A 25,153-nucleotide genomic window follows, 5' to 3' on the forward strand; every position below is an offset into this window, starting at 1 on the left:
CTTGGCTGCAGTGGTTATTATTATATTTACATGCTTCCAGCTCCCGTTTTTCCTCGATGACAACTCGTACCTTTCCACTCCCCTTTTTCTCCCTCCTCGCGCTCACAGACCCATAACGTGTATGGCAGTCCATTCTCCCAGCAGCACGGACTACACTGCCCATGATGCTACATTCTTTAGAGCTATGCTTGTAGCATTCTGCCTGTTAGCTTAGCACAACAACAACAACGAAAAGGCGCTCTCTCACTACATATCGTACTGTGTATGACTGTGTACGTGACAAATAAAATTTGAATTTGAATTTGAATTTGAAACACACAGTCGCAGAGAGAGAGAGAGAGCGTCGCCCTGTAACCATGGCAACCGTAACGCTGCCGCCTGGAACAACAGAACGTAGCTGTCAAACAAAACCCAAACAGTCCTGACCCGTGACAAAATGAAACAGGAAAGTACCGCAGTGTAATCCATTTATTTCAACAAAGTAACTGTATTCTGAATACCACCTTTTAAAACGGTAACTGTAACGGAATACAGTTACTCATATTTTGTATTTTAAATACGTAACGGCGGCACATGTATTCCGTTACTCCCCAACACTGTTAACATGTTAGTAGAGCGCAGTACTGACATCCATAATCAATCTGCAGTACTTTAACTACGAGTACATTGAGTGGAGTCCAGGCAGTTTGTTATTGGACGGCGGTTACATAATAAACTATGATTCAGCTGCATGGAAACACCAGCAGCCACTAAAAATAGTGAAAAGCCTCTTCAGCAGTTTGAAGCTGGAGGAGGGTTAGAGATTATGACAGCGTGCTTTTTAATCTCTCTGTCATGCCGCCTCTCTCTCTGTGTCCTCAGTGACAGTGTCATTCAGTTGATATGTGTCGCCAAGGGAACAGGCCTGGGGCTCATCATCAAGGGCGGAGCCAACCGCCCCGAAGGACCAATGGTGTTCATTCAGGAAATCGCGCCTGGAGGAGACTGCCAGAAGGTCAGCATCTTTGTGGTCCGGTGGTTTGATTCCGATCATTCTGGATTCAGTGAGAACCCCGCTGGGCAGCCCGCTGTGTCTACAGCGGACACTAAAAATGCATCTGATATGATGCACTGGAGATTCACAGGGTTGATAACAGATAAGGTGACATGTCAGTCCTCAGCAGACTCAACTTCATGCCAGCAAAAGGCCAGACTACAGCACTCGCGTTATGCTCATCTATAATAATCATACCAACTTATACTGATAGTGTTTATGTGAGCATGCTGCTGAACACGCGGTCTCACTGCTCCTGTCTGACTGTGCTGCTTCAGGACGGCAGGCTGCAGGTTGGGGACCAGCTGGTGTCCATTAACAAAGAGTCGCTGATCGGAGTGACATACGAGGAGGCCAGGGGCATCCTGACACGCACCAAACTCAGGTACGGCACACCTGATACCGAACAGACATTGTGCAAATGACAGGATAGCACACAGCAAGGACATAAAGACACAGCTGTTCGTGTGCTGCTGTTGTTTCAGGTGCTTTTCAAAGATACAGCATCGTTTACTATTCAGAAACCATAAGATAGAAAATATTAGTAAATAATAAAAACTGAATAGAAACATAAACTGAAGGTCGTCTCTGATCACTTAACACTTAGAGTCCCCCGAGAGCAGCCATTTGGCTTTTCTACCTTTAAAACCCGCCTTGGCTGGAAGGCAGGTTTTAAAGGTAGAAAGGTAGAAGGCTGGGCACTGCTGCTCTCGGGGGACTCTAAGTGTTAAATCCAGACGTTTAACTCAGACTCATCTTGTGTTCTAGACCCGACCCGACCGTGGAGATTGCCTTCATCAGGCGGAGGTCGTCCTCCAGCTCCAGCAGCGGGCCCCACAGCCCCATCTCCCTGCAGGGGTCTGGTGGTGGGGGTGGACCCCAGATAAGGGGCCCGGTCCTGGGCACCGTGCCTCAGCAGCCGGCCGTGGTTACCAAGATCACCTCCAGCCGAAACCCTGCCAGCGAGACTCTGCCATCAGTCAACGTCACCCAGGTCAGGGCGTGGACTCTGAGAGCCTCATAAAAGTTTGTACAAACACAGGACACAGATTTGAGCTCTCCTTCTTTAAAGTTAGATTAGAGAGGAAGCAGGACGTCTCAGCACCGCTTTAACAAAAGAACCGCCTGGTGGTGGCGCTGAGTGTAAAGTCAGCACTAACAAGAGTCTGTTAGACAGTTTTCGATAGCCTGTCTGTGCAGGTACTTCAGCGCGGCCTGGAGAAACGTGTCGTCTCCACAGCTGAGAGCACAGATTTACAGACAACGTGTTAGTTGTCACTTCATTTATTTAAACTGTCAGTTTAATGTGAGAACAGAGTCACACGTGAGCATATCTGACACACACACACACACACACAGTCATTAACATGCTATGTTAATGTGTGAAAGCAGGTGCGAGTGTCTCCGAGCAGAGCAGAGCAGACACGTGTGTCCTCGCCTCCGGAGAGTCACAGCCTGCCTGAGACGAACCCCGGTACGTATCCACCGCTCAGGAAACGTCTGTGGTTTATTCACTTTGTTCACCTGCAGCTTTGTGACAGCATTTAACACCATGCAGGACGGAAACCACAGCTTTTCAGTAGTTTTAGGAACTTGGAAGAGTTTGTCTGTGAAGGTTCTCAGTCATCCAGGTCATCGTAGTCAAAGGAGCTTGCAAAGAAAAGCGTCTGGACTTCTTTAAGTTGCTTGAAGACGTTTCACCTCTCATCCGAGAAGCTTCTTCAGTTCTAAGGTCAAATGGTGGGGAGTCCCAGATTTAAACCTAGTGGGAGTATCCCCCCTAGTGGAAGAGTTTCCAGATACTCAACAGCTCTGATTTGCATAAAGTAGCTTAGACCTGAATTTCACGCAGTACTTAAATCTGCAACATCAGGAAATGGTACAGCAGAATCAGGAGAATGTGAACATATGCAGGCAAATGTGTGTTCACAGACGAGCCACCGTGAGCTGTTAATAAATGTCTGGAAGGCGGGTTGGGGGGCAGATGATGCGTCCTCCTGTCACAGGAGGAAGTGAGGTAAGTGGAGGTCTGGCCTGTGACTGGCTGAAGAGGTGCGGAGCATCATTGGGATCATGAGGAGGCCTGAGGTCTTTGTCCATGTGGGAAATGTTCTGTCTGATGGACGACCTGAGGCTGTCCCAGCAAACCAGTCCGACCTGTCTCCATGGTGATGTCTGAGGCTGAAGAAGACGCTGCTAGGGTCACAGAGCTAACACACCTGTAACACCTGCAGAGACACAGGAGGGTTGTGTTCTGGCATAAAGGAGGCATAACTCCTCTGCAATGAACAGAATTCAAATGTATTTGATTTACAATTACAATTTCATTATATTTACCTACAAATGTTTAAAGGTTTATACAGGAAATAATTCATGATAAAAATAATGAAACTGTAACAAATGTAAGTCGTGAGTAAGACTAAAAGAAAAGGACAACAGAACATAAAACCTGCTCCATCAAACAGCTGCAGCACAGAGAGAACAAGATGCAGGAAGATGGTTTTCTGCAAAATTACCATGAAACTGCACAGTGAATAAAAAGTGATTTAAATTCGTGTCTGTTTTCCTGTAAAATACACAGAATTTAGGCAGAACTTGCATTTACTTACTATCTCATTAATTCTTTCAATATTTAAAGTGACTTCATGATTTCTTTGAGATTGTTACCTCCTCGTTTAAGTGCACCGACCTTTAAATTTGTATCGATGAATGGTGTTACACGATCGTTTCAAATTCAAATTTCCTGGTTTTGTGGTTATGTGGTGGTAAACGTGATTCTTATACTCGTTGGCTCCTCATGGTTCATTCATGTTGTTTATTTAAATATTTTTTGTAATTATTTTTGAACATTTTGTGATTGTTGCATCTCTCTGTCACAATTTCTGGTCATTTTGCATCATTTTGTAGTTGATTTGTGGATATTTTGTGTATTTTTATTCCGTTTTTGAGTTTTCTTTTGTGTCTTTGTGGACTGTTACGTGTTTCGTGTCATTCTCTCCCTGTTTTCTGTGTGTGTGTTTCATCAGCATTTGTTGTTTGTAGTTGTTTTGTGTCTTTGCAGTAACCGTGTGTGTTCCTCTGCTTCCAGAGTCTCCGAGCAGTCAGCCTCCTCAGAGGAAGAGCTCCCTCAGCGACAGCTGCCGCCTCAAGATAGAAAGGTTGGAGCAGGTGAGTGTTTGTGAGTCGCACCTTTGAACGCTTCACGCTGACGTTGAAACAGCAGAGTCAGCAGGATGAACCAACCAGGAGGCAAGAAAAAAACCAAACACGTAAATCTGCACAGAAACTATCGAGTCCTCAGTGCGACAGCATGAGGTGATGATTTCCCTGCACGCTGACGGGAACGCCACGAACATCATTCAGCTTCATGGGAACCGAGGAAAAACCTTTTTGTTCCCAAATCCAAACAAAACACAAAATGTGTTTGTGTACTTCATCACGACACAACAGTGTCAGCTGAACCAATTCATGAGCCGATACTCTCTTCTCATTGGTCAGCGGCTGTTTGTCAGTGTGTGTTTGCACCATGTGAGCTGTGTATCGATCTGTGTGTGTGGTTGTGTCCAGGCTCTGGAGCTGATTGGCCTGAAGCCCTCCGACACTCAGCGGCAGACGCTCCGGTCCAGACTGCGAGCTGATCCGGCTGGGACGGTGGCCTTCACAGGTAAGACATCATCGCTCAGCTCACCTGTGGCTGTCCTCCTGCAGGTGTCCCTCATCCTCACACCTGTGCAGGACATCATGTACTTTTATTTGTATTTAGCTCTTGTTTCTTTTCATGATTGAAGGTTTTAAGCGCAGCTCTGAGGTAAACTGATGACTGTGCTGCTGTGTTTGGACCATGTTGGTCTCCAGCAGTCAGGAGGTTTCCTGCTGTGTCCTTGTTGGATGTTTTTAGCTGGAGTTTTGTTTCTCCTGCGTTCGGCTTTACTCGCCTCCTTCCCTCCTTTGTGCCCTCGGCGGTTTCACCTGGGAAACTGGGACTCGATTCTTCTGACGTCGCAGCGACTCGAGCTTTGCACACTTTCTGCTCACTTGCGTTAACTCAGAGCTTTTATTCTGCTTTGTGGGTTTTACTGCACTGTTTGAAAAAGTGAAGGAAAAGCAGAGAGCTTCAGTAGAAAGAATAAAATGTCTTTGTCTGCTGCTGGACATCAGAGTTGAAACGTAGAAACTGTTGCTGCTGTTGGAGCAGCTGTTTGAACTGAATTCTTCTGAGCAGCCGCCAGGTCGTCACCATCACACACAGAGGGGATCCATTAATCTCACTGTTCGTAGAATAAAAACAGAAGGTGTGGTCACATGGCTGACTGTGCTCAGAGATTATCCATATTGTGTTTTCATTCACCGTTTGCACAGTTTAAAGGAGGCTTGGTGATGTGGCGCGGCAGCGTTGAAGATGAAAGTCAAGTGCAGGACGCAGATCTGCAGGTTTCGTCGCTGCTTCGGCCTCAGAGAGGCTCGGGTTGGCGTTCTGCCTCCTGCTGAGCGCTCGTGTCTGTTTTCTGTTCCCAGACTTCGAGAGCCTGATCAAGGAGCTGTTCAAGCCTCAGCTGGAGGAGCTGGGCGTCACGCAGCCCGGGTCTCGCTTCACGTCCGACGACCTGTTCAGCTTGCTGGAGTCGCCCAGCGACCCGAGGGTAGGAGCGTGCAGCACAGCGCACACGCCTGATGTCACACAGTTACTGAACTATATAAACAACTTTTAACTGTAATTTACTTTAAACTCATAGAAAAGATGCTGAGTGACTCATCCTGTATGTATGCACGTATATGCAGCCTTCAGGAAACGCACAACAGAGTACTAACACAGTTTTCAGTTTTGCAGTGCAGACAGTGTTTGTAGAATATTACAGTATGTTAAAGTATGTGGGGGGTGTGGGGGGGTCATCAGTGTCAGTCACAGCACGGAGATGGTGGAGGCGGTCACAGCAACAGAGCAGGGAACACCTGGAGAAGGTGTAGGTGGGAATGATGCTGCCTGTGCGGCGTTTCTAACGGGATCGATTCTGCTTCTTTATTTTTATCTTTTCATTTTATTGTTTATTAGAATAAAAAAGTGACCTTTAAGCTCCAGTTTTACTTTGCTGGTTATAAGCAAAATAAAAACGTGGACATGGTGAGCAGTCGCTTTATTTATACGTCTGTTAGTACAGTATGAGTGATGATGTCATCAGATGATGTCATTAACAATGCTCCCAAAGTCTCCAACAGAACAAACACTGCTGTAAAGTTTTAATATGGGAGTCAATGGGGACTCACTGCTGCCTCCGGTGGTTTTCTGAGATCACCTGGATTCATCAGACTGAGGATCATCCAGGTTTAAGTGAACAGGAGCACGTGATGACTCCACGTCCACTCCACTGTGGACGCTGCCATTGAACAGGAGGGTCCTATCAGCAGAGCTGTGCTGGGGTCACACAGGGTCACACAGGTTCGGTGGACTTGAGAGCAGCAGCAGCTGCACCTGTGAGAGGATACAGGTGTGATTAATGTTCAGGTCATCGTCACACAAGCCTCAATGTGCTGCTTTCACTCGCTCTTCATCATTTACGGCACTTTCAGCCTGACACTCACGCTAACGAGATGCTAACGAATCGTTCTCTGTCGCAGATGTTTCTGATGTGTTTGTGTGTTTGTGCAGCCGTCACTGTCGGACTCAGAGGACCTGGAGGAGATGGAGCGGCTCAGGAAGGAGCACATCGAGGCTCTGAGGGAGATCAAGAGGCTGCAGGTAGACTCACGCCTGAGTCATTTTGTAGAATTCAATCATATCCAAAGAAAAGTGGGCTTCAGTAAATATTCTAAAGTGTCGGTTCTGATCTGCAGGAGCAGCTGGTCGAGTCTCAGAGAGTCCACCATCAGATGGAGGAGGAGCTCAGCAAGGTCAAACAGGTGAGTCACGCCTGCTGCACTCATCCGACCTGCGCACGTGTGTGAAAACAGGAAGTCATACACAGGTCATGTGTTGGTCAGTGGCTGTGGTGGATGCTGGAGTCAGGAGTGTGTGTGAGACGAGGTGTGATCAGCAGGTGGAGCCCTTCATACACACACACACAAACCGACCTGCAGGTGTGATGATAAAGAGTGTGGGAGGACTGTGAGCCCCGTGGTGAATCTGTTTTTATTTTGGGCTCTAGAATAGCTCCTCCTCCTCCTCCTCCCCACATTGTGTTTGTTGTGATTCAGAGCTGAAGGGTCTCGGCCTCTCTCGCTCCCGCTCGGTTGCATAAATCAATCAATATCTACATTTAGCCGACAAGTGCACCATAACAACAAAGGCCGGTGGGGCGTTTCCTTACCTGAGTTTCAGACCCAAGGAGCAGAAATGAGGAGGATGCAGAGCTGAGCGTTCACTTCCTGCTCTGCAGTCGCGCCTTTAGCTTCTCGCCGAGTGTTGGCAGGTTTGCAGACATTGGACTTTTTCTATTCTTTGCTTTTTCATAGTGAAACCTTTTTCTTCTTGGACTCTGCCAGAGCAGCTTTGCATGACACACAGTTCATAATAATCATTCCTTATGTGATTCTGGGCCTTGGTGCAGGCCCTCAGTTCATCCTCTGTCTGAAACAGGTTATTTTAGCCCCGCCCATTGTGAACAAAACGCTAATGGGTGGGTCCTGGGATATCTCCCATCTATGACATCATACAGTTAAAAGAGTAAAAACACTGTGTGGAACTGAGTGTCAGAGCAGTCTGTTCATCCAGTGGCTTCATTATTAGAAACTTTGACCATGCTAATGAACATCCAGGGGAAACGCCCCCTGCTGACCATCAGAAGGAATGCAGTACCACTTCAGTGTGCACCTGAGGTGCAGAGGCACTGCATCAACTCACAAACTCTAAGAACACTTTAAAATATTCTGAAGTCTACTTTGCGTCTCTGTCATCTGTCCTGGTATAAAAGCAGGTTTTAAGCAACGTTAGCTGCTCAGACATGTCCTGGCTGCCTGCAGTCACATCAGGGCGCAGATCACGACTGTCAGCTTCAGCGCTGCCTGCATATTTAACAAACCTGCACAGCTGAATTAAGCTGACAGCCTTTAATCGTCTGAGGGAGGATTTGATCAGGTTTCCAGGCTGGAGTCACTTAGCCTTCCACACTCACACTGTGTTTGCATGCAGATAAATCACCTGGACATCATTATTGTTATTATTATAATCTGATCCAGGTTCCGCCTGTTTCGGAAACTGTGTTTGCTTGTCAGTAAAAGTCGTTGGAGGTGTGAGTCGTTGGTGCTCCTGAATAAGCTGAAGTGCTTTTAATATCCTTTGTCTGAGCGTGGCATTTTAACGGCTCTGCCACAGCTTTCAGCGCAGCCTCCAGCTTCGAGATGGAGAAGTTATGTTATTATTACATAACAGTCAAACAAAGCAGGAAGCAGCCGTCGGTGCAAATGTGAGTGTTGTTTCTCAGGGAGCACAAAAACCTTTGGTCTGGGTAGAAGCGGGACCGGCCGCTGCTCTTTTGTTCCGCCGCGCGCGAGGGATTTTTCTTCCATTATGCTGCCTTTTCTGGGGAGCGAGCAGGCGGGCGGAGGAGAGCGGGCTGACATGCTCCTTCATTAGAGATGGAAGTCAGCCTTTAAGACGGGGGGGGGGGGGCTCTCAGAGCCCCTCGGGCCCCCCTGAAGCCACAGCTGGAGGGAAGAGAGCTCACGCTGGGATCCATTAGTTACCAAACCATACACCACACACACACAGACACACACACAGACACACTCACACCTCATCTCCACACTTAGTGGACACTCTACACTGGAAACCATCCAGGAGTCTAATTTTACCAGCCAGTGTGTCCCAGTTCTGAGCCACTCTGCTCTGATGGTCACACTTGTGCTGTGTTGTTGGACAGCGTGTCGCGCTACTGTGCAGCACAAATTACAGTAAATGATGTCCTCCAGAGGCACAAAGTAAAGAAAAGACTTGCATTCCTGTTGGACTCCATTATTAAACGAGGACATTCATGCACAGCGATGTTGTCACCCTGCCCGTGGACCGTGGTTTCATGTAAAGAAAACCCAGTAATTATGTTCTTTATGATGAGGGCAGCGAGTGAAGCATGGCCTGTATATAAAAGATGGATGTAGTCACCATGACATCACCCACTGGTTTTGGTCTCGTTAGCCTTTTGGCAGTAATAATGTTGTTATTTGGACCATATATAAAAGTGAGCGTGGACCGACACTTGCTCTCTGGGTTGTTGGAGACTCAAGTGGCCATCAGAGGAACTGCAGTTTTTTTGAGTAATTCCACGTTGGGTTTATATTTCAGTCCTGGAAGCTCCTGTGTGAAGGTAATGTGCTGAATTAAGTCGATGTACGTGACCTTTGCAGTTGTGACAAAGTTTAAAGTTATCACTGTTGTTTCATTTTAGGTAACTATTCATATACTGAAGGAGTGGCAGGTAAAGAAGTGTGTGATCCCCCTATAGATGGAACACACCCTCCAGTCCCACTTCTTAAAGATCACCACCCCAGCCTGCCAATCCAGAGGTACCACTCCTGATCTCCACACAATATTGTAGAGGCGTGTCAACCATTACAGCCCTAAAACGTCCACAGCCATGCTGGCACCTATTGGCTGCCTCCAAAGTCCCACAGGGTATCCCAGCGGGATAGTGCTTCTTCTTCAGCCGTTCCCCTCACCTGTGAGGGGGTTACCACCATGACAGGCACCAACCTCCTTGTAGCCGTAGAGCAGTGCAGCAGCTTCAGTAGTGTAGGTGCTGACCACGGTCCATTCAGACTCAATGTCCCCATGTCTCCCCTACTCGGACTGACTTTCCTCGGTTTACCACAATAAGTCATGAGAGCATCTCGTTCATGAAAATCAAAACTGCCATTTTTGAAACCCGGTGTAGATAACCTGCTGTTAGTTTGGTATTTTGTCCTAATCCGCTTGCCGTACCTCCGTGTAGGTGTGTGTATGTTTTGAGTGGTATAGGCGCCATTCCGTTATTGAATCCAAGCATGTAAGTTCTCTGCTGCTGTGCTGGTTAATAAAACCACGTTAACTGAGATTACTGCTTCATCATTATCATACTGGTGAACATACAACATGGTGTCAGAAGCGACGGAACACGTACTTCGTAGTTGACGGTGTTTTTTTTTTTCCCCGTCTCAAGTCTATTTTGTGGGTGCGTTTTTTGTATCCGGACTGCAGACAACATGGCGGAAGGATTCAGGAGGCCCGACCCGCTTGTTTTCGATGGTAATGTTGCTGAAAATTGGCGCATTTTTGAGCAAGAGTATGACATTTTTATAGCGGCGGCACACTCTGACAAGCCAGCGCGCACACAAGCCTACATATTGCTCAACTTAGCAGGTCCCGAAGCTATAGAACGGGAGCGGTCTTTTGTTTACGCGCCAGAAGTGAGAGAGCCCGGCGAGGGAGGACGAGTCCTCATTCCTGCAGAATCGAAGGAGGATCCTGAGTGCCTCAAAAGGAAATTCAGAGAAACGTGCAGCCCTCAAACCAATGTCACGATGGAAAGACACAAGTTCAACACGCGGAATCAGAGGACTGGCGAGACTGTTGAATCCTATGTAAGTGATTTACGGATTAAAGCAAAAAGCTGCAGATTTGGTGATCTGAGTGAAGAACTAATAAGAGACAGACTAGTTTGTGGCATCAACAATGACAATTTAAGGAAAGTGCTACTGCGTGATAGTGATTTAACACTAGCAAAAGCCATATCTGTCTGCCAGATTCATGAAATGACTGAAGAGCATAATAAAACACTTGCTTTTCCTCAACAATCTGCATCAAATGTTGATGTGCTCCAGCCCACATTTACGAGAAAGCACAGAGGAGATAACAAGAAAATACAAGGAGACAGGTCTGAAACACAGCATGTCACTAACTGTACTAACTGTGGGGGTGCTCATGCTGCAAAAAAGAGCAAATGTCCAGCTTTTGGGCAGCAGTGTCATGCATGCAAAAAGTGGAATCACTTTAAGAAACGGTGCAGAGCTGTTCGGCCTACCCAAAACGTAGCAAGACACAGAAAGTCAGTTCATCATGTGGAACCAGACCAAGCTGATGACAGCGGAGACGACACATTCTACGTTGATGGTGTAAATCTGCAATATGCAATCCATGCGACTGATGTGGATGTGGAACACAAAGAGGAAGTTTTTGTCACCGTGCAGATTAATGGGATTCCTGTTGAAATGAAGGTGGACACAGGTGCTAAATGTAATGTGCTTCCCAAGAAAACGGTTAACATTATAAGAGCAGATAAACAAATGAAAGCACACCCCAAGTCCGTTAACCTAGTAGCATTTGGAGGCAGCAAGATTCAAACCTCAGGTGTAATTAAGCTGCAGTGTTTTCTGCATGGGCAGCCACATGTGCTATCATTCTTTGTTATTAATGAAGATGTTCAGCCAATACTTGGACTATGTGCATGCAGAGAAATGGGACTTGTATCATTCAGCAATGACGTCCACCAATTGAGCATGTCTGCAGATGACCTGTCACAACAGCTTATCACAGAATACAGCGACTTATTTTCTGATGAGCTTGGGAGGTTGCCAGTCACCTATCGCATGACACTGAACCCAGATGTGAAACCAGTTGTTCGCCCAGCACATCGCATCCCTTTGGCCATGAAAGACAGAGTCAAGGCAGAGCTGGTCAGGATGGAGAAATTAGGCGTCATTACTCCCGTCTCAGAGCCGACGGACTGGGTGTCTTCCATGGTAGCCACCAACAAGAAGGGCAAAGATGAAATCAGGATATGCATAAATCCTCGAGATTTAAACACTGCTCTGAAAAGACCACACCATCCCATGCGCACAGTAGAAGAAGTGGCTGCAATAATGTCAAACGCTACTGTGTTCTCTGTTTTGGATGCTAAGAACTCTTTTTGGCAGGTGTCATTGGATCAAAAATCATCCATGCTAACCACCTTCAGCACTTGTTTTGGTCATTTCAGGTTCCTCAGAATGCCTTTTGGTCTTAACGCTGCCAGCGAGGTGTTTCAGAGAGCCATGGAGCAGATATTCGCTGGATATCCATGTGCCATCATTGTTGATGATATACTCATCGGCGGAAGAACCATGAAAGAACATGACGACAACCTGAGAAAAGTCCTTGATCGTGCCAGAGAAGTAAACCTGCGACTAAACCCATTAAAGTGCAAATTCCGGCTGAATCAGGTCAGTTATGTCGGACACATTTTCACAAGCGAGGGGCTTAAAGCAGACCCTTCCAAAACAGCCGCAATCAGAGAGATGCCAGTTCCAACAGATGTCCAAGCCCTGCAGAGGTTCCTGGGGATGGTCAATTATCTTGGAAAATTCATTCCAAACTTCAGCCATCTGTCAGCTCCTCTGCGACAGCTCACACACAAGGACAGCGAGTGGATGTGGGACACACAGCATCAGACTGCGTTCAAAGCACTTAAAGAGCACATGTCTAATCCACCTGTTCTGTCATATTATGATGTCAGCAAACCTGTGACACTAACGTGCGATGCATCACAGTATGGTCTTGGTGCAGCTTGCTTACAGGAAGGGCGACCTGTGGCATATGCTTCACGTACTCTGACAGACACTGAAACCAGATATGCTCAGATAGAAAAGGAGCTGCTGGCTGTTGTTTTCGCATGTACAAAGTTTCATGACTACATATATGGCAAGCCTGTGGTCGTAGAAACAGACCATCAGCCACTGGTCACCATACTAAAGAAACCTATTCACGCTGCACCAGCCAGATTACAGAGGATGTTGTTAAGGCTCCAAAAATACAACATCACCCTCACATATAAATGTGGAAAACACATGTATCTGGCTGACACACTGTCTCGTGCTCCCAACAGCTCCACTTTCCAGCAGCCTGAAGAAGAGGACAACTTTGATGTCATGACGGTGAGCTGCATCTCTTCTTCACGCCTGGAGGAACTTAAAGGACACACAGCTGAGGATGAGACACTGCAAGCGCTCAGCTCGTTCATCAAACATGGTTGGCCACAACGACTCCACAACCTTCCCACAGCAGTTCATCCATATTTTCCTTTCAGGGATGAGCTGATTGTGGATGATGGCATCATTCTTAAAGGTTCCAAAGCTGTGATCCCAAAATCACTGCAAGGAGACTACATCACCATCATGCACAGAGGACATCCCGGCGTAGAAGCTACCAAGCGGAGAGCACGGGGGATCGTCTTCTGGCCGTTCATGTCAAGAGATATTGAACAAACAGTTACTTCCTGCTCGGTGTGTAACAGCACTAAACCTCATCAACAAAAAGAGCCCCTTCATCTGCATGAAGTTCCAGAGCTTCCTTGGTCAACTGTGGCTACAGATATCTTTGAGTGGCACTGTCAGCACTATTTAGTAGTAGTCGACTCATACTCAGGCTGGTTTGAGATTGACCTGCTAAAGGATTTGACATCAGCGACAGTCATCAAAAAGCTGAAAAGACACTTCTCAGTTCATGGTGCTCCACACACTCTGATCTCAGACAATGGCAGGCAGTTTACAAGCCAGCGTTTCAAAGACTTCGCTTCACAGTGGGACTTTCAACATGTCACCAGCAGTCCAGAGTATCCTCAATCCAATGGGCTTGCTGAGAGAGCAGTGCGCAGTGCTAAACAGCTGATGGAGAAATCACACAGAGATGGCACTGATGTATTTCTCAACCTGCTGAACCTCAGGAATGTTCCACGTGATGTGAACCTGGGTTCCTCTGCAGAACGACTTCTATCCAGACAGACTCGAACTACGCTCCCAATCACAACGAAACTGCTCGAACCACAACACCTTGAATCTGAGAGAGTGAAAGCCCAACTACTCAACAAGAGACTGACTCAGAAGGTCTGTTATGACAGATCCAGCCGACCACTTCCACCTCTCAACGAAGGACAAGTAGTGAGGTTACAGACCCCACAGGGTTATGACCGCACAGGTGTGGTAAAGGAACTTTGTAAAGAACCTAGATCCTACCTGGTACAGTCAGATGGAAACACTTACAGGAGAAATCGCAGACACATATTGCCTGTGTCTGAGCCTATTACTGTTCAGAAAGACACTGATCATCATCATTATGATGGACTGCAGGTTGTGGGTGAAAACAATGATGTAGAACAGTTTAAAGACAGCACTCATGTTGAGAGCTCTTCTGATGTTTTGCATTCTCCAAGACCTTCCAAGAGTGATGGTGTTTACAGGACACGCTTTGGTCGTGTGTGCAAACCAAATCCAAGATATAAGGATTAATTGGGTACTAGTTAAAACACAGAACATTTTCAGGTTTGATGTTTGAGCCATCAGTAACTGATGTCAATGCTTCAAGTTAAATTCTGTTTGAGGTGATTTTCAGTAGTAATCATATTTAACTTTATACAGCAAAATGATATTCTTGTCATGTTTATTTCTTCCATCTGGTTGCAAATTTAAATGTCACCTTTTATGCTGTGATTATTATTATTCAGTATGCATTAAACTTTATGTCCGGTTGGGGATGTACTAAAGAAGGGGGATGTAGATAACCTGCTGTTAGTTTGGTATTTTGTCCTAATCCGCTTGCCGTACCTCCGTGTAGGTGTGTGTATGTTTTGAGTGGTATAGGCGCCATTCCGTTATTGAATCCAAGCATGTAAGTTCTCTGCTGCTGTGCTGGTTAATAAAACCACGTTAACTGAGATTACTGCTTCATCATTATCATACTGGTGAACATACAACACCCGGCAATGAGGGAAATGTCCACCTTTGTTGTAGCGTTCGTGTCGTATGCAATGTAAAATCACTCGATCTGAGTTGAGCTGTGGTGAGTCGATCCGAGTAGGTGTTTTTGGGAAAGGTGCTCACATGTTCAGGCACCTTCCATCGCAATCAGATATGATGATACGATCTCAAAATTGACCTGCTGCCTAGGGTGTCCTGGTGCCACGAGCACTTATGGATACCTTTATGTTTGAACATGGTGTTTTTATGGACAAACTGTGGTTTGCACGGGAATCCAGTACCAGAACACCACTGGGGTTCAGACCTGGGAGGCCATTCCTCCCAGTCACGCCCCTCCATGTCTCACTGTTGTTGACCAGATAAGCGTTGAAGTCTCCCAGTAAGACATTTTTTCAAAGTTTCCAAAAAACTTTCCCCATTCAACAAAAAAAAAACAATTCATTACTTTTGCTTGATGTCCCTACTTTCCATTAATGTCCTCGCTCCAAAGGTTAAAACCTGAGATTGGTCCCCACAGAGCTGGAGTGGTGGACATGAACATAAACCTCATTCTTGAAACGGCAGTTTGCAGATTTTTTAATTACTAGAGAAAATTGGAGGTAACAGATGGATGACACACACTATGTGTGTACGCGCGCGTGTGTGTGTGTGTGTGTGTGTGTGTGTGTGTGTGTGTGTGTGTCCAGCATTTCAGAATCTTGTTCATAAATCATTGCATTTACTTCATGTGTGTTCTGTTAGCTTCCACTGCATATGATGTCGCAGCAGGAGGATGAGAGCTGCCAAATTCTCCCCAGTCTGCTTCCTCTTTGCCTCGAGTGTGTGTGTGTGTGTGTGTGTGTGTGTGTGTGTGTGTGTGATCTCAGGCACTCAGAGCTCAGTAAACCCTCAGTTTCAGACAATTTGTTCTCATTATAGCAGATAAATATATTTCTTTTTTGCCTGCATGAGTATCTTTACATGAGGGGGAGTTTTGGGCCCCCGTGGTGTTTTGCATGCTCCTCGGTGAAATCTTGCAGTGTTTCTTTCCTGGTTCGTGTTGCACTGAGTGTTGTGACAAAACTCAGTGTTCACTCTGATCTGTTAGTGCCACCAAAGATCAGTTTACCGTGCGATGTTTATTTCAGCGCTGCAGGGTTACAGGTTATTGGCTGCCAGTGTGCCAACTGTACTGGGAGTGGTTGCTTCCAGTTATGAGTGTCTAATTATTGCTGGTGTCTGTTTCACTGCCCTGAGAGTTACATAACCTCCACGCTACAGACTGGCTCTCCCTCTGCATCAAAGATCACATGGGGTCAAAGCCCAGCTGGGCCCGTATGCCAGCACATATTTCCCTCTGGCCTGTAGTGCTTTTATTCATCTGCATAGCTTGAGTTGTGACGTGCTCCTGTTTGCTTTATCGAACATGGAGCTCCAAATTTCTCATGGTTTTCATCCAAGTCTGAGGCCACGGTGGTCAGCATGAAGAGGTGGAGCGCCCACTCTGGCAATGGTTAAGTGTCTCGGGGTTTCCCGGGCGAGTGTTGGGGTGATGCCTGCGCACTCTGCACCTATAGCAACAAGCTGAGAGCAGTGACATACAAGCTTCCTCTGAAGGGTGTAGCTTGGATTTCTGGGACTTCAGTCAGTGGAGGTGGTTTGGGTGTCTGACCAGGGTTCCTCCCGGGTGCCTCGTTGGTGTGGTGGTTGTCCAACTGGCCTTGGGGCAGGAAATGATGTGCTTTAGCTGGTCTGTGAGCTCTTACTCGTATCTCGCTCTTAGAGCTGCAGGCAGGGCTGGACTGGGACAAAAAATCGGCCCGGGCATTTTGACTAGAGACCAGCCCACCAGGTATTACAGGAAAAACCATAAAGCCTTTGAATGAAAGCAAACGCTGTGGTGACGGTGATGTACAGTCTTGTTGGTATATGTATGATTTCTATATGTTGTACATCAGATAAAAACTTTGGTTGTAAGATTCAGATAATTATTTAATAAAAGCTAGACATTTTAAATGAGAATAAGAAAGTATTTCTTTGTGCCCCCCTCTCCCTGTTAATGCCCTACCTGCCCCCTGGCAACACTTTGCTAGACCCGCCCCTGCACAGTTACCAGCTGTCAGCTACTTAGAAAAGGATCCTGGTGTTATTTGTCTCTCAGAAACAGTTCATAACTTCAACTCATCCATGTCACCTAAAAGGTAAACCTGTTTCTCCATCACAGCTCTGATGGTTCAGTAAGGACATCTCCTGGTTTCATCTTCATGTTTCCCTCTCACCACATATCCAAACCAACATCATGACCAGCAGCTTTACAGCTGTGGCTCCAGCAAACATCAGCTGATACTAGAAATTAATATGAAATAAATCCTAACAGCTAACAGCTGATCAAGCTTAAACGTGCTGCTGTTGTTTAGCGCGACATCCGCTGGTTTCTTCTTTCTGGCGCAAAGTGGACGATAAACAAACAAGAGAGCCGATCAGCTGATCACTGATCAGTTTCATGATTGAAGTAGAAACAGGAGAGAGAGGGGAGAGAATGAGAGAAGAAGAGGCAGCTGCAGCGTAAAGACACAGAATAAATCCAGCTTTGTGTCTTTTTCATTGTAGCTGAAGTCTGGGACAAACTGTGTTCCTTTTCACCTCAAAACGAAATGTGTAATATTTTCTCTGAATACCAGACGATTCCGTCTTTTTACGGGACGGTTGGCAGCTACTAACTTATGAATAAAATAAAGCTCACTATCAGTAACATCATAGCACCACCCAGCTGTATAGAAACTCCGTCATGCTAGCTAGTAGCAGTACGAGTTATTGTAACTGACTGTAAAAAGTCAGCACAACGAAAATAAACTAAACTTGGTTCATATCTGACCCAGATAGACTGCAGCTCATAACTTCTTACCTGGAGTTCAGTTCACCGCCTCGGGGCTCTGCTCCTCCTGCCTCCCCTTCCCCTCATCCACCTGCTGGCCTCTGTGGAAGCTCCGCCACAGCCAAACAACTGAGTTGTTTTTACACATCTGCCAGCATCTGGCCAATACACCACCTTTCACTGTTTATACTGTTATAAAAAAATAAAATAAAATAAAAAATCATCGGCCCATAAAAACAAAAAATCAAATCACCGAGCAAATGCCCGGTGGGCCGATGGCCAGTCCAGCTATGGCTGCAGGAGGTGGATAAGTGGGCGAAGAGTTTGGGCTTCACTGTGAATGAAAAGCTGCCAGCTGCAACTGAAATATGACTAAAATTGAGACAGCATTTGTTGTGCTTTGATTCTGTAGAGAAACGAACAGGTTTAGACACATCGGTGACTCATTGTTACACGGCTGTCGTTCACACTCTGTTTGACACAGGAGTAAAAATGTTTGTTTGCAGAGCAGCATGTCAGCGTCACTCTGAGCTGGTGAAAGGTGTGTGTTTAAAATGCTGCTGGTCCACAGAGCCCAGCCTTGTTCACTTTGACCTGACTGAATGTGGCTTTGTGGTTTTTGCAGAGTTCAGATCGGGCACAGTGCTGACGTTTTGAAAAATAATGAGCCAGGAGTGAGACGAGGACATGAAGTAAGCTCTGTGTCTTGTTTTTGTTCCAGCATTGTTACGTAAGAGAGCGCCAGCCAGTCAGTCGGGCCCGGCCGCGCTCTTAAATCACACAATCAAACAATAAGAGCTCATTCCGAGAAAAACTCCACCAACAACAACAACCTGCCAAAAAGCGACGATGACCTGTCGTTTTATTTTTAGCTCAAGCATTACTCATGCTGACGGTGTGACTGCACAGAGACGTCTGAGTCTTAACAGCGACTGCAGTGCTCACTGAAATATCACCTGGTCAATGCACCGTCATGAAATGTTATAATGGCATTCATGGTCCTCAGAGGATGACGTTTACTGATGCTGACGGCTGGTAGATTCTGCTCACTCTGGAGGGCATGGTCATCGGCCTCTGGTAACACTGTGAGGGACCTTGATCAGGAAACGTTCTTCAGTGCAGTTCATGCACAAATATGTAGGACTGCTTTCCTGCCTGGTTCTGCAGGAGGTTTCTTCCTGTTCAAAGGGAGTTTTTCCTTCCCACTGTCGCCAAAGTGCTTGCTCACAGGGGTTGTCTGATTATCTGTGTTACTATAGGGGTTTTAGCTTACAATAAAGTGCGCCCTGAGCCGACTGTTGATGTGAAATAAATAAAATGAATTAGCATCTCATAAACTGCATTTGTGGAACGTTTATAAGTGTCAGTGTTGTTTTAAATGATTAGAGGTTTATTTTAACCTAGTTTTATAAAAATGAGTGCACATTAAAGTCAGTTTAAAGACACTGAAAACCATTTTTCTGCTCCTCATTTTGTCTCGACTTCATCTGGTCCTTTAGTCTGACTTTCTAAGGAGTCTTTCCTGTTTTGGAGTTTCTATCGTTCTCCTGTTCACTGCTAGTTTACTTGGATTTCATGGCTTTTGGATCTTGGCTGTAGCCTACAGATCTCAAAGTGAAGCCGATGATTACGTGCTTCAAACCTGCATTATTTCTAACGATGGGGTTAATGTCAGTGAGAAATTCCTTGCTCACCTCTTTCACATTTTCCTGATCAATTCATGGTGTCAGCTGCTGGTAAAAATCAAGATAAAGGTTTAGTGCCGTGAGCGTTCATCAACAGTTTGATCGATCTTTGTCACCAGACGGAGGTTTGTTTTATTGTTCTGATGATAACGCTGCTCTCCAACCGTAGGTAACCTTATCACAGACAGAGGTATGCTGAGCGCTGACAGGCCTGCTGGGACTCGACTGCACAGCCTGCTGATTCAGAGAAACGTCCCCGAGGCCACAGCAAAGAGCCTCATCACACTAACTCATCCTGACACCACGAATCCCAAATCATGGCACGACCACCTGGGAGGCCTCTCAAAAGCACTGAGCAGGGCCTGAAAGCACCACTGAAAGTCTACTGAGTAATCCCTCAGGTTCTTCTTCTACCCCATCCTCCCCCTCTCCTCTTCCTCCACTCTTTCTGACAGGAAGTGAAACACAGCGCGGAGGAGAGCCGAGCTCTGAGGACTCAAATCCAGCTGGCTGAGGCAGCCCAGAAGCAGGCCAGAGGGATGGAGATGGACTACGAGGAGGTGATCCACCTGCTGGAGGCTGAGATCGCAGAGCTGAAGACTCAGAGGATGGAGCACCAGGCACCAGCCAACAAGGTGACTCACACCACATGGATCAGTTCACGGTAGGCACCGAGCAGAGCTGCTCTCTGACGATTACCGCAGAGTCCCGGTCAGCTAAGTACTTTTATTTCTCTAGATTATGTGTGAAACCATTTTCAGCTTCAGTTATGTGGCACATTTATAAAACTGGAAGGATGAGGAAGCAGGAAGGCAGCTGACTGCACCGTCCAACCAGCCACCAAGCAAACCCATTGACCCAAGACCACAAAGATCGTCGCTGAGTCATCGTAAAATCAAACATTTCTATGATGATAGTGAAAAAACAGCAACCTTTCTGTCATGTAATGGTTTTTCTATTACTTTAGTGCAGCATGTTTGCAGCCTGGGCTTCTGTCTCTCAACACGGGAACAATGAAAGGGGAATATTAAAAATACAGGCTTTTTGGTGCCGGGTTATTGCTGCTCCAGGTCCTGGTTTCGTCTTCAGGCCTGAATGTGGGTCAGGTGTATTTGGTGACAGAGCCGCTTCCCTCTCTGACGTAGGCTTTGCAGAAATCCGCTCAGCGTTGTTTCTCTGAGCCATCGGCACAAAACAAAAGTCTGCAGAAAGAAACAAAAGTGCTCACACTGGAAACAAAGAGCTTTTGTCCAAACGCCAGAGCACGACTGCATGCAAACACTCCTCCTTTTCATTAACAGCTTTTACTGGTCACGCACCAAAGACAAGCACAGGAAATGAGACTTTTGTAAGATGTTTGGCCTCTTTGGCTCCTGTCTGTGTTTGTGGTGTCTGCTTTAGTCTCCGTGAACCAGTTCATCGAACACTAATTTACAGTTAAATGACCTGTTTCAGGGTCGCCGGCTCCACTGCTTTTAATTTAACATATTTATGATCGTTTTAAAAAGCGCTGAGAAAGGGAACTGAAAAGGTTGGACGTGTAACAGCCAGTTACAGTTAAAGCAGAAACAGGAGCCAAAAATGAGCTTTTTGTTTTACTGAAGAGAAGCTTGATGCAAAAGTATTTAAACAGACAGGGAGGAAGCGGTGACACCCGAGGGGGGTAGCTCAGCAGGTAATCACAGTGGGAAAAACTGTGGGCAGGAAGTAAGGACTACTTTCTTTAAAGGACGAGATGTGAAACAGGAAGTGCACAGGAGACGAAGATCATAAATGTCCAGAACCTGAATGTTTTTGATCTCAGGAGGAGACGGACGAGCTGAAGAAGAGAGCGGCCGTCCTGGAGTGTCAGCTGCGGAAGAGCGAGGCGGCCAAAAAGGGTTTCGAGATGTCAACGGGAAAACTGCTGAGCTTCGTGGAGGTAAAACTTTTCAGCTTTCAGACATCACGATACAGCAACACTTTCAAAAATAGTTTCATTCACAGTCATTGTTTGTAGGGGAAAGACTCCCATTGACCCAAATGGCAAAGGTCATCTTTAAAAGCAGATGAGGTTTGAGTGGAGATCACAGAGTGAGAAGTAAGAGATGTGCTCGCTGCTGCTGTGGGTTTGAAATCAGATCCTTTCATCAGTGTTGACTGTCGACAGAGAAAATAATGGCCTTCAGATAACTCTCATACCGAGGAGACGTTTTACATGAAAAGATGTTTTCAGCAGGATTATTTCTGTTTATGAAATAAGTTTTTGGTGCAGCTGGAAAACAAAATAAAAGACAAAGAAGAAAACAAACAACCTTCTTTTTTGTTTGTTTGTTTCTGCAGAATGTTCAGGAGTTCCTACTCGAAAGTCACGGCCCCCCAAAGAGCTACAGGTAGAGTGTGTGTGTGTGTGTGTGTGTTCTTGTAAATATATTCTTGTGAGAACCATTGTAAATGTTTCACCTTGTGAGGTCCTCAGTGTGATAAAGGACTTCACTGTTAGTATTCAGTAAATTTACTATAGCAAAAGTACTGCAGTAAACTCTATGGGTAAAAGAGTAGTGTATGTTAATGTACTGCAGTATGTGCAGTACTAACTGTAATGCTGTAAATGTGCAGCAGGTTTGCAGTGACGTGCTGACCAGAGCACAGAGAGTCAGTGACAACGAGTCAATGGCAATGTGAAGTTAACAGGTGGCGAGCGATTAAGAAGCTGTTGACAGACATATGAGGAGATGTTAAATAGGTTAGAGGGTTACCTTGGCAACCACATCCTGGAAAGTCCATTAAGGACAAACCATCAGCCACGACCAGCAACCAGCTGATCACTTCCTCTGCTCACCTGGTTTCTCTCATCGGTTATTTTGACATTAAAGTTGCTGAATCTTATTGACTTTCTGCTGTCATTGCTTGAGATGGGCTTATACAGAGCCTGAGAGTGCATCATCATCATTATTATTAGCATTATTATTATTATTATTATGGTCCTCAGGGTGCCCACAAAGACAGCTGAATCACAAACCTGTGTGTTCGATGATAATTGAGAGCCTGCTGTTCATTAGCGACGCGGTGGCCGTCCTAACGAGTCAATCTGCTCAGTGTGAGCTGGTAAAGCGGTCGCTATAGAAACAAGCAGCCTTCATCTGTATGTTTCATTACTGTGTGTGTGAATTTACATCAGTGTGTGTGTTTGTGTGTGTGTGTGTGTGTGTGTGTGTGTGTGTGTGTGTGTGTGTGTGTGTGTGTGTGTGTGTGTGTGTGTGTGTGTATGTGTCCCTACCTGAACAGGGTGGTACAGTGGAAAGAGAAACTTGAGTTCACCAAGTTTCAAACACACGGCTCAGTTTGACCCGTCAGGACAGCTCACGTGTGTGTGCACAGTATATGTAATAATGTGTGTTTACAGGTTACTGTGTGCGTGTGTGTGTGTGTCTGTGTGTGAATAGACTGTGACTGCGACCCCGACACCTCAGTCTGTCACGTAATGATCCAGCTGAGAGCAGAGCCCATTAGCCCAGGTTACACACACACACACACTCTCTCTCACACACTCTCACACTCAGCGGTCCAGCTTGACCCACTTCAGTGCAGGTAGGACAGCAGTTACTTCCTGTTAATGGTCGCCCGCAGTGAGCGGCGGTGAGATGGCGGCGTTATGAAATGAGGAGCGTGTGTGAGGTCACTCTGTGCTCGTTATCAACAATCATCTGATCAACTTCCACAAAGACACCAACAAAGAAGAGTAGGTCACACGTTACAGCACTTCCTGATCTAATTTCCTCGTTTTTCTAACTCTCATCCTTGTTTCCTCTCTCCTTCCTCATATTATCCTTTCCATTCTTTTATCCTTCCTTTTCCTCTATTTTTTTGTTCTTTCCTTTTTCATCTTGTACGTGTCTTTTCTATTTTAACTCTCCTTCCTCACAACCTTTCTTTCTGCAGATTTCTCCTCCTCTCACTCCTTATTTCCATCCATCAGTCTCCATCTTTCCTTCCTTTCCATTTTCCTTATTTCTGACTTTCCTTAAGTCTTTGTCTTTCTAATTTTTTTTGTTCCATTTCTCTTTCTATCTTTCCTTCTTTGCTGTCTTTCATCTTACCTTGTGCCCTTTATTACTGTCATCTTTCCTTTTCTTATCCTCTCAGCGTTAATTTAACCCCCCAGCTCTTCTTCTTCTTCTTCTTCTTCTTCTTCTTCTTCTTCTTCTTCTTCAGTGTTTATTCGATTTCTCCTGCCTCCTCTCTCTGTTTTCCTCTTATCACCTCCTCATCGTGGTTTCCTCAGCTCCTTCTGGCTGCTTGTGTAACTCTGATTCAGTGAATCGGGTCACTCGGTCAGGTTATCAGCTCGGACACCTCCTGCCTGCTTCCTTTTATTTCAGTCCAGGTCAGTGGGACACCTCCACTCGTCTTTCATAACCGTGGGACCCCCCCACCGGGCCCTGCCTTTCCTTTTATTCACCTGTCTGGTTGTTTCTGGGCCACCAGGCAGCTAAAATGTCAGCCAGCGCCTCTGTGAGTGCGTTCAGAGACGCAGGCGTGAGGCTTGAGTCAGAAATAAAGGCTCATTGATGCCGACTCAGTGGCTTTCTGAATCATGAATATCAGTCTTATTAAGGTCGTTAGTCATCAGCGCCACAGTACTGACAGAAAGAAATGTCCCTGAGGACGGAGGAGCAGGTTCATACTGGGGGGAGGATAGTAGAGCGCTGTGAGACGGCAGGAAGTGACCTGACGGTTTGGTCCACACAGCGTCTGCAGGGTTTGAAGAGTGCACCGATCAACCGACCGGGACCAGAATCTGTCCTGATTGGTCACCACTCGGTCAGCCTCACGTACGTCTGATATTGAGCACACACACAGCAGTGCAGGTAAAAAGTCACACACTTACAACTACATGCTAACACGCTGTTAGCGTGGAAGCTCCTCGCTGTCAGTAAAGAGAACATTCGCTAAACGGGAGGAAACACCATGGAAACGTCCGTAACAACAAACCAGATGAGGCGCTTGAATCACCTTCACACAGCTGCCATGGACGTTCAAAAGAAGCTAATGCTAAAGTAGGGCTGAGAGCCACCTACAAGCTAGTAGCCTCGGTATGAGCAACGAAACAGTTGGGATGGATGTCCTGCTTTCAGCTGAAATCCTAAATGTGCCAGAAAATAATGAAAATACCTGAAATGTATTTAATACAAAGCCTGTGCAGCTTCTTTTGTCTGGTCAGATCTGTCAGTTCCTCATGATCAGCGATCTCAGGGAGAAAACAACCTGCAGCTTGTGAAGTTTAATCTTTTCTTTTACAATCAAAACTTTTTGCATTGAAGGAAAACTGAGTTTGTTTTTTTATCTGCTGTCAGTGAGTTTTCTTAGAAAATCAGAGTAAATATCAGAATAAAACCTGAAATAAGCCGGAGAAAAAGAAGAAGGTAGCAGCTTGTTTGTGTTTTAGTCTATGCTGGGACTCTGATCAGCCAATCACACAACCAATCATTTCACCCTCGACTCAACGAACCAAGTATTTGAAGCCTGAAGCAACACAGTGCTCTCAGCGAGGACGACCTGCCGAGGCTTCGTCGTTTGTTTGGGACATTCTCTGGGCTTTCTGTCCTGAGATTTTGTTATGAAAGGACCTCTGTGAGCTCCGCAGCTGCAGACGACCTCCACCAAGGTCCTCTCAGACCGAGTTAGTGATCGTTGTGTTACTTCACCTCTGACTCATCCTTGTCTCTGTTTGCAGCTCCGGAGATGTCAAAGTCGGGGCGTCGTCTCAAGGTCTCGCTGCCCGCTACAAGAAAAGCCCGTGGACGGCGGCCACACTCGCCCAGGAGGCGCAGGAGCTCACTCGGACTGTCAGAGCCATCCTGGATGTCGACTGTAAGTGATCTCAGCTCCACGCATGCCGGTCTGCAT

General features: G+C 46.2%; 1 protein-coding gene and 1 long non-coding RNA gene across 5 annotated transcripts in view; one reads left to right on the forward strand and one right to left on the reverse strand.

Moving 5' to 3' along the window:
* The window catches only part of stxbp4 (syntaxin binding protein 4), a 65,973-nt gene that overhangs the window by 27,365 nt on the left and 13,455 nt on the right, over positions 1–25,153 (forward strand). For 3 of the 4 annotated variants that reach the window (XM_080305763.1, XM_080305765.1, XM_080305764.1), the window contains exons 8-20: positions 862–994; positions 1,312–1,418; positions 1,802–2,027; positions 2,423–2,507; positions 4,122–4,201; positions 4,601–4,697; positions 5,549–5,673; positions 6,678–6,767; positions 6,863–6,928; positions 19,720–19,899; positions 21,069–21,185; positions 21,587–21,636; positions 24,981–25,117. In XM_080305763.1, the coding sequence (XP_080161889.1) occupies positions 862–994; positions 1,312–1,418; positions 1,802–2,027; positions 2,423–2,507; positions 4,122–4,201; positions 4,601–4,697; positions 5,549–5,673; positions 6,678–6,767; positions 6,863–6,928; positions 19,720–19,899; positions 21,069–21,185; positions 21,587–21,636; positions 24,981–25,117 (1,493 nt within the window). The remainder of the gene's footprint in view (positions 1–861; positions 995–1,311; positions 1,419–1,801; positions 2,028–2,422; positions 2,508–4,121; positions 4,202–4,600; positions 4,698–5,548; positions 5,674–6,677; positions 6,768–6,862; positions 6,929–19,719; positions 19,900–21,068; positions 21,186–21,586; positions 21,637–24,980; positions 25,118–25,153) is intronic. The other variant, XM_026177788.2, reaches the window with a different exon arrangement.
* Positions 6,149–7,089, reverse strand: LOC145430540 (uncharacterized). Its single transcript, XR_013911122.1, has 2 exons — positions 6,611–7,089; positions 6,149–6,500 (listed from the first exon to the last, which is right to left on the reverse strand). It is a non-coding gene; the product is annotated as an uncharacterized LOC145430540 (long non-coding RNA).

This window comes from Astatotilapia calliptera, chromosome 8, assembly GCF_964374335.1.
Source record: "Astatotilapia calliptera chromosome 8, fAstCal68.1, whole genome shotgun sequence".
NCBI classification, from domain to species: Eukaryota; Metazoa; Chordata; class Actinopteri; order Cichliformes; family Cichlidae; genus Astatotilapia; species Astatotilapia calliptera.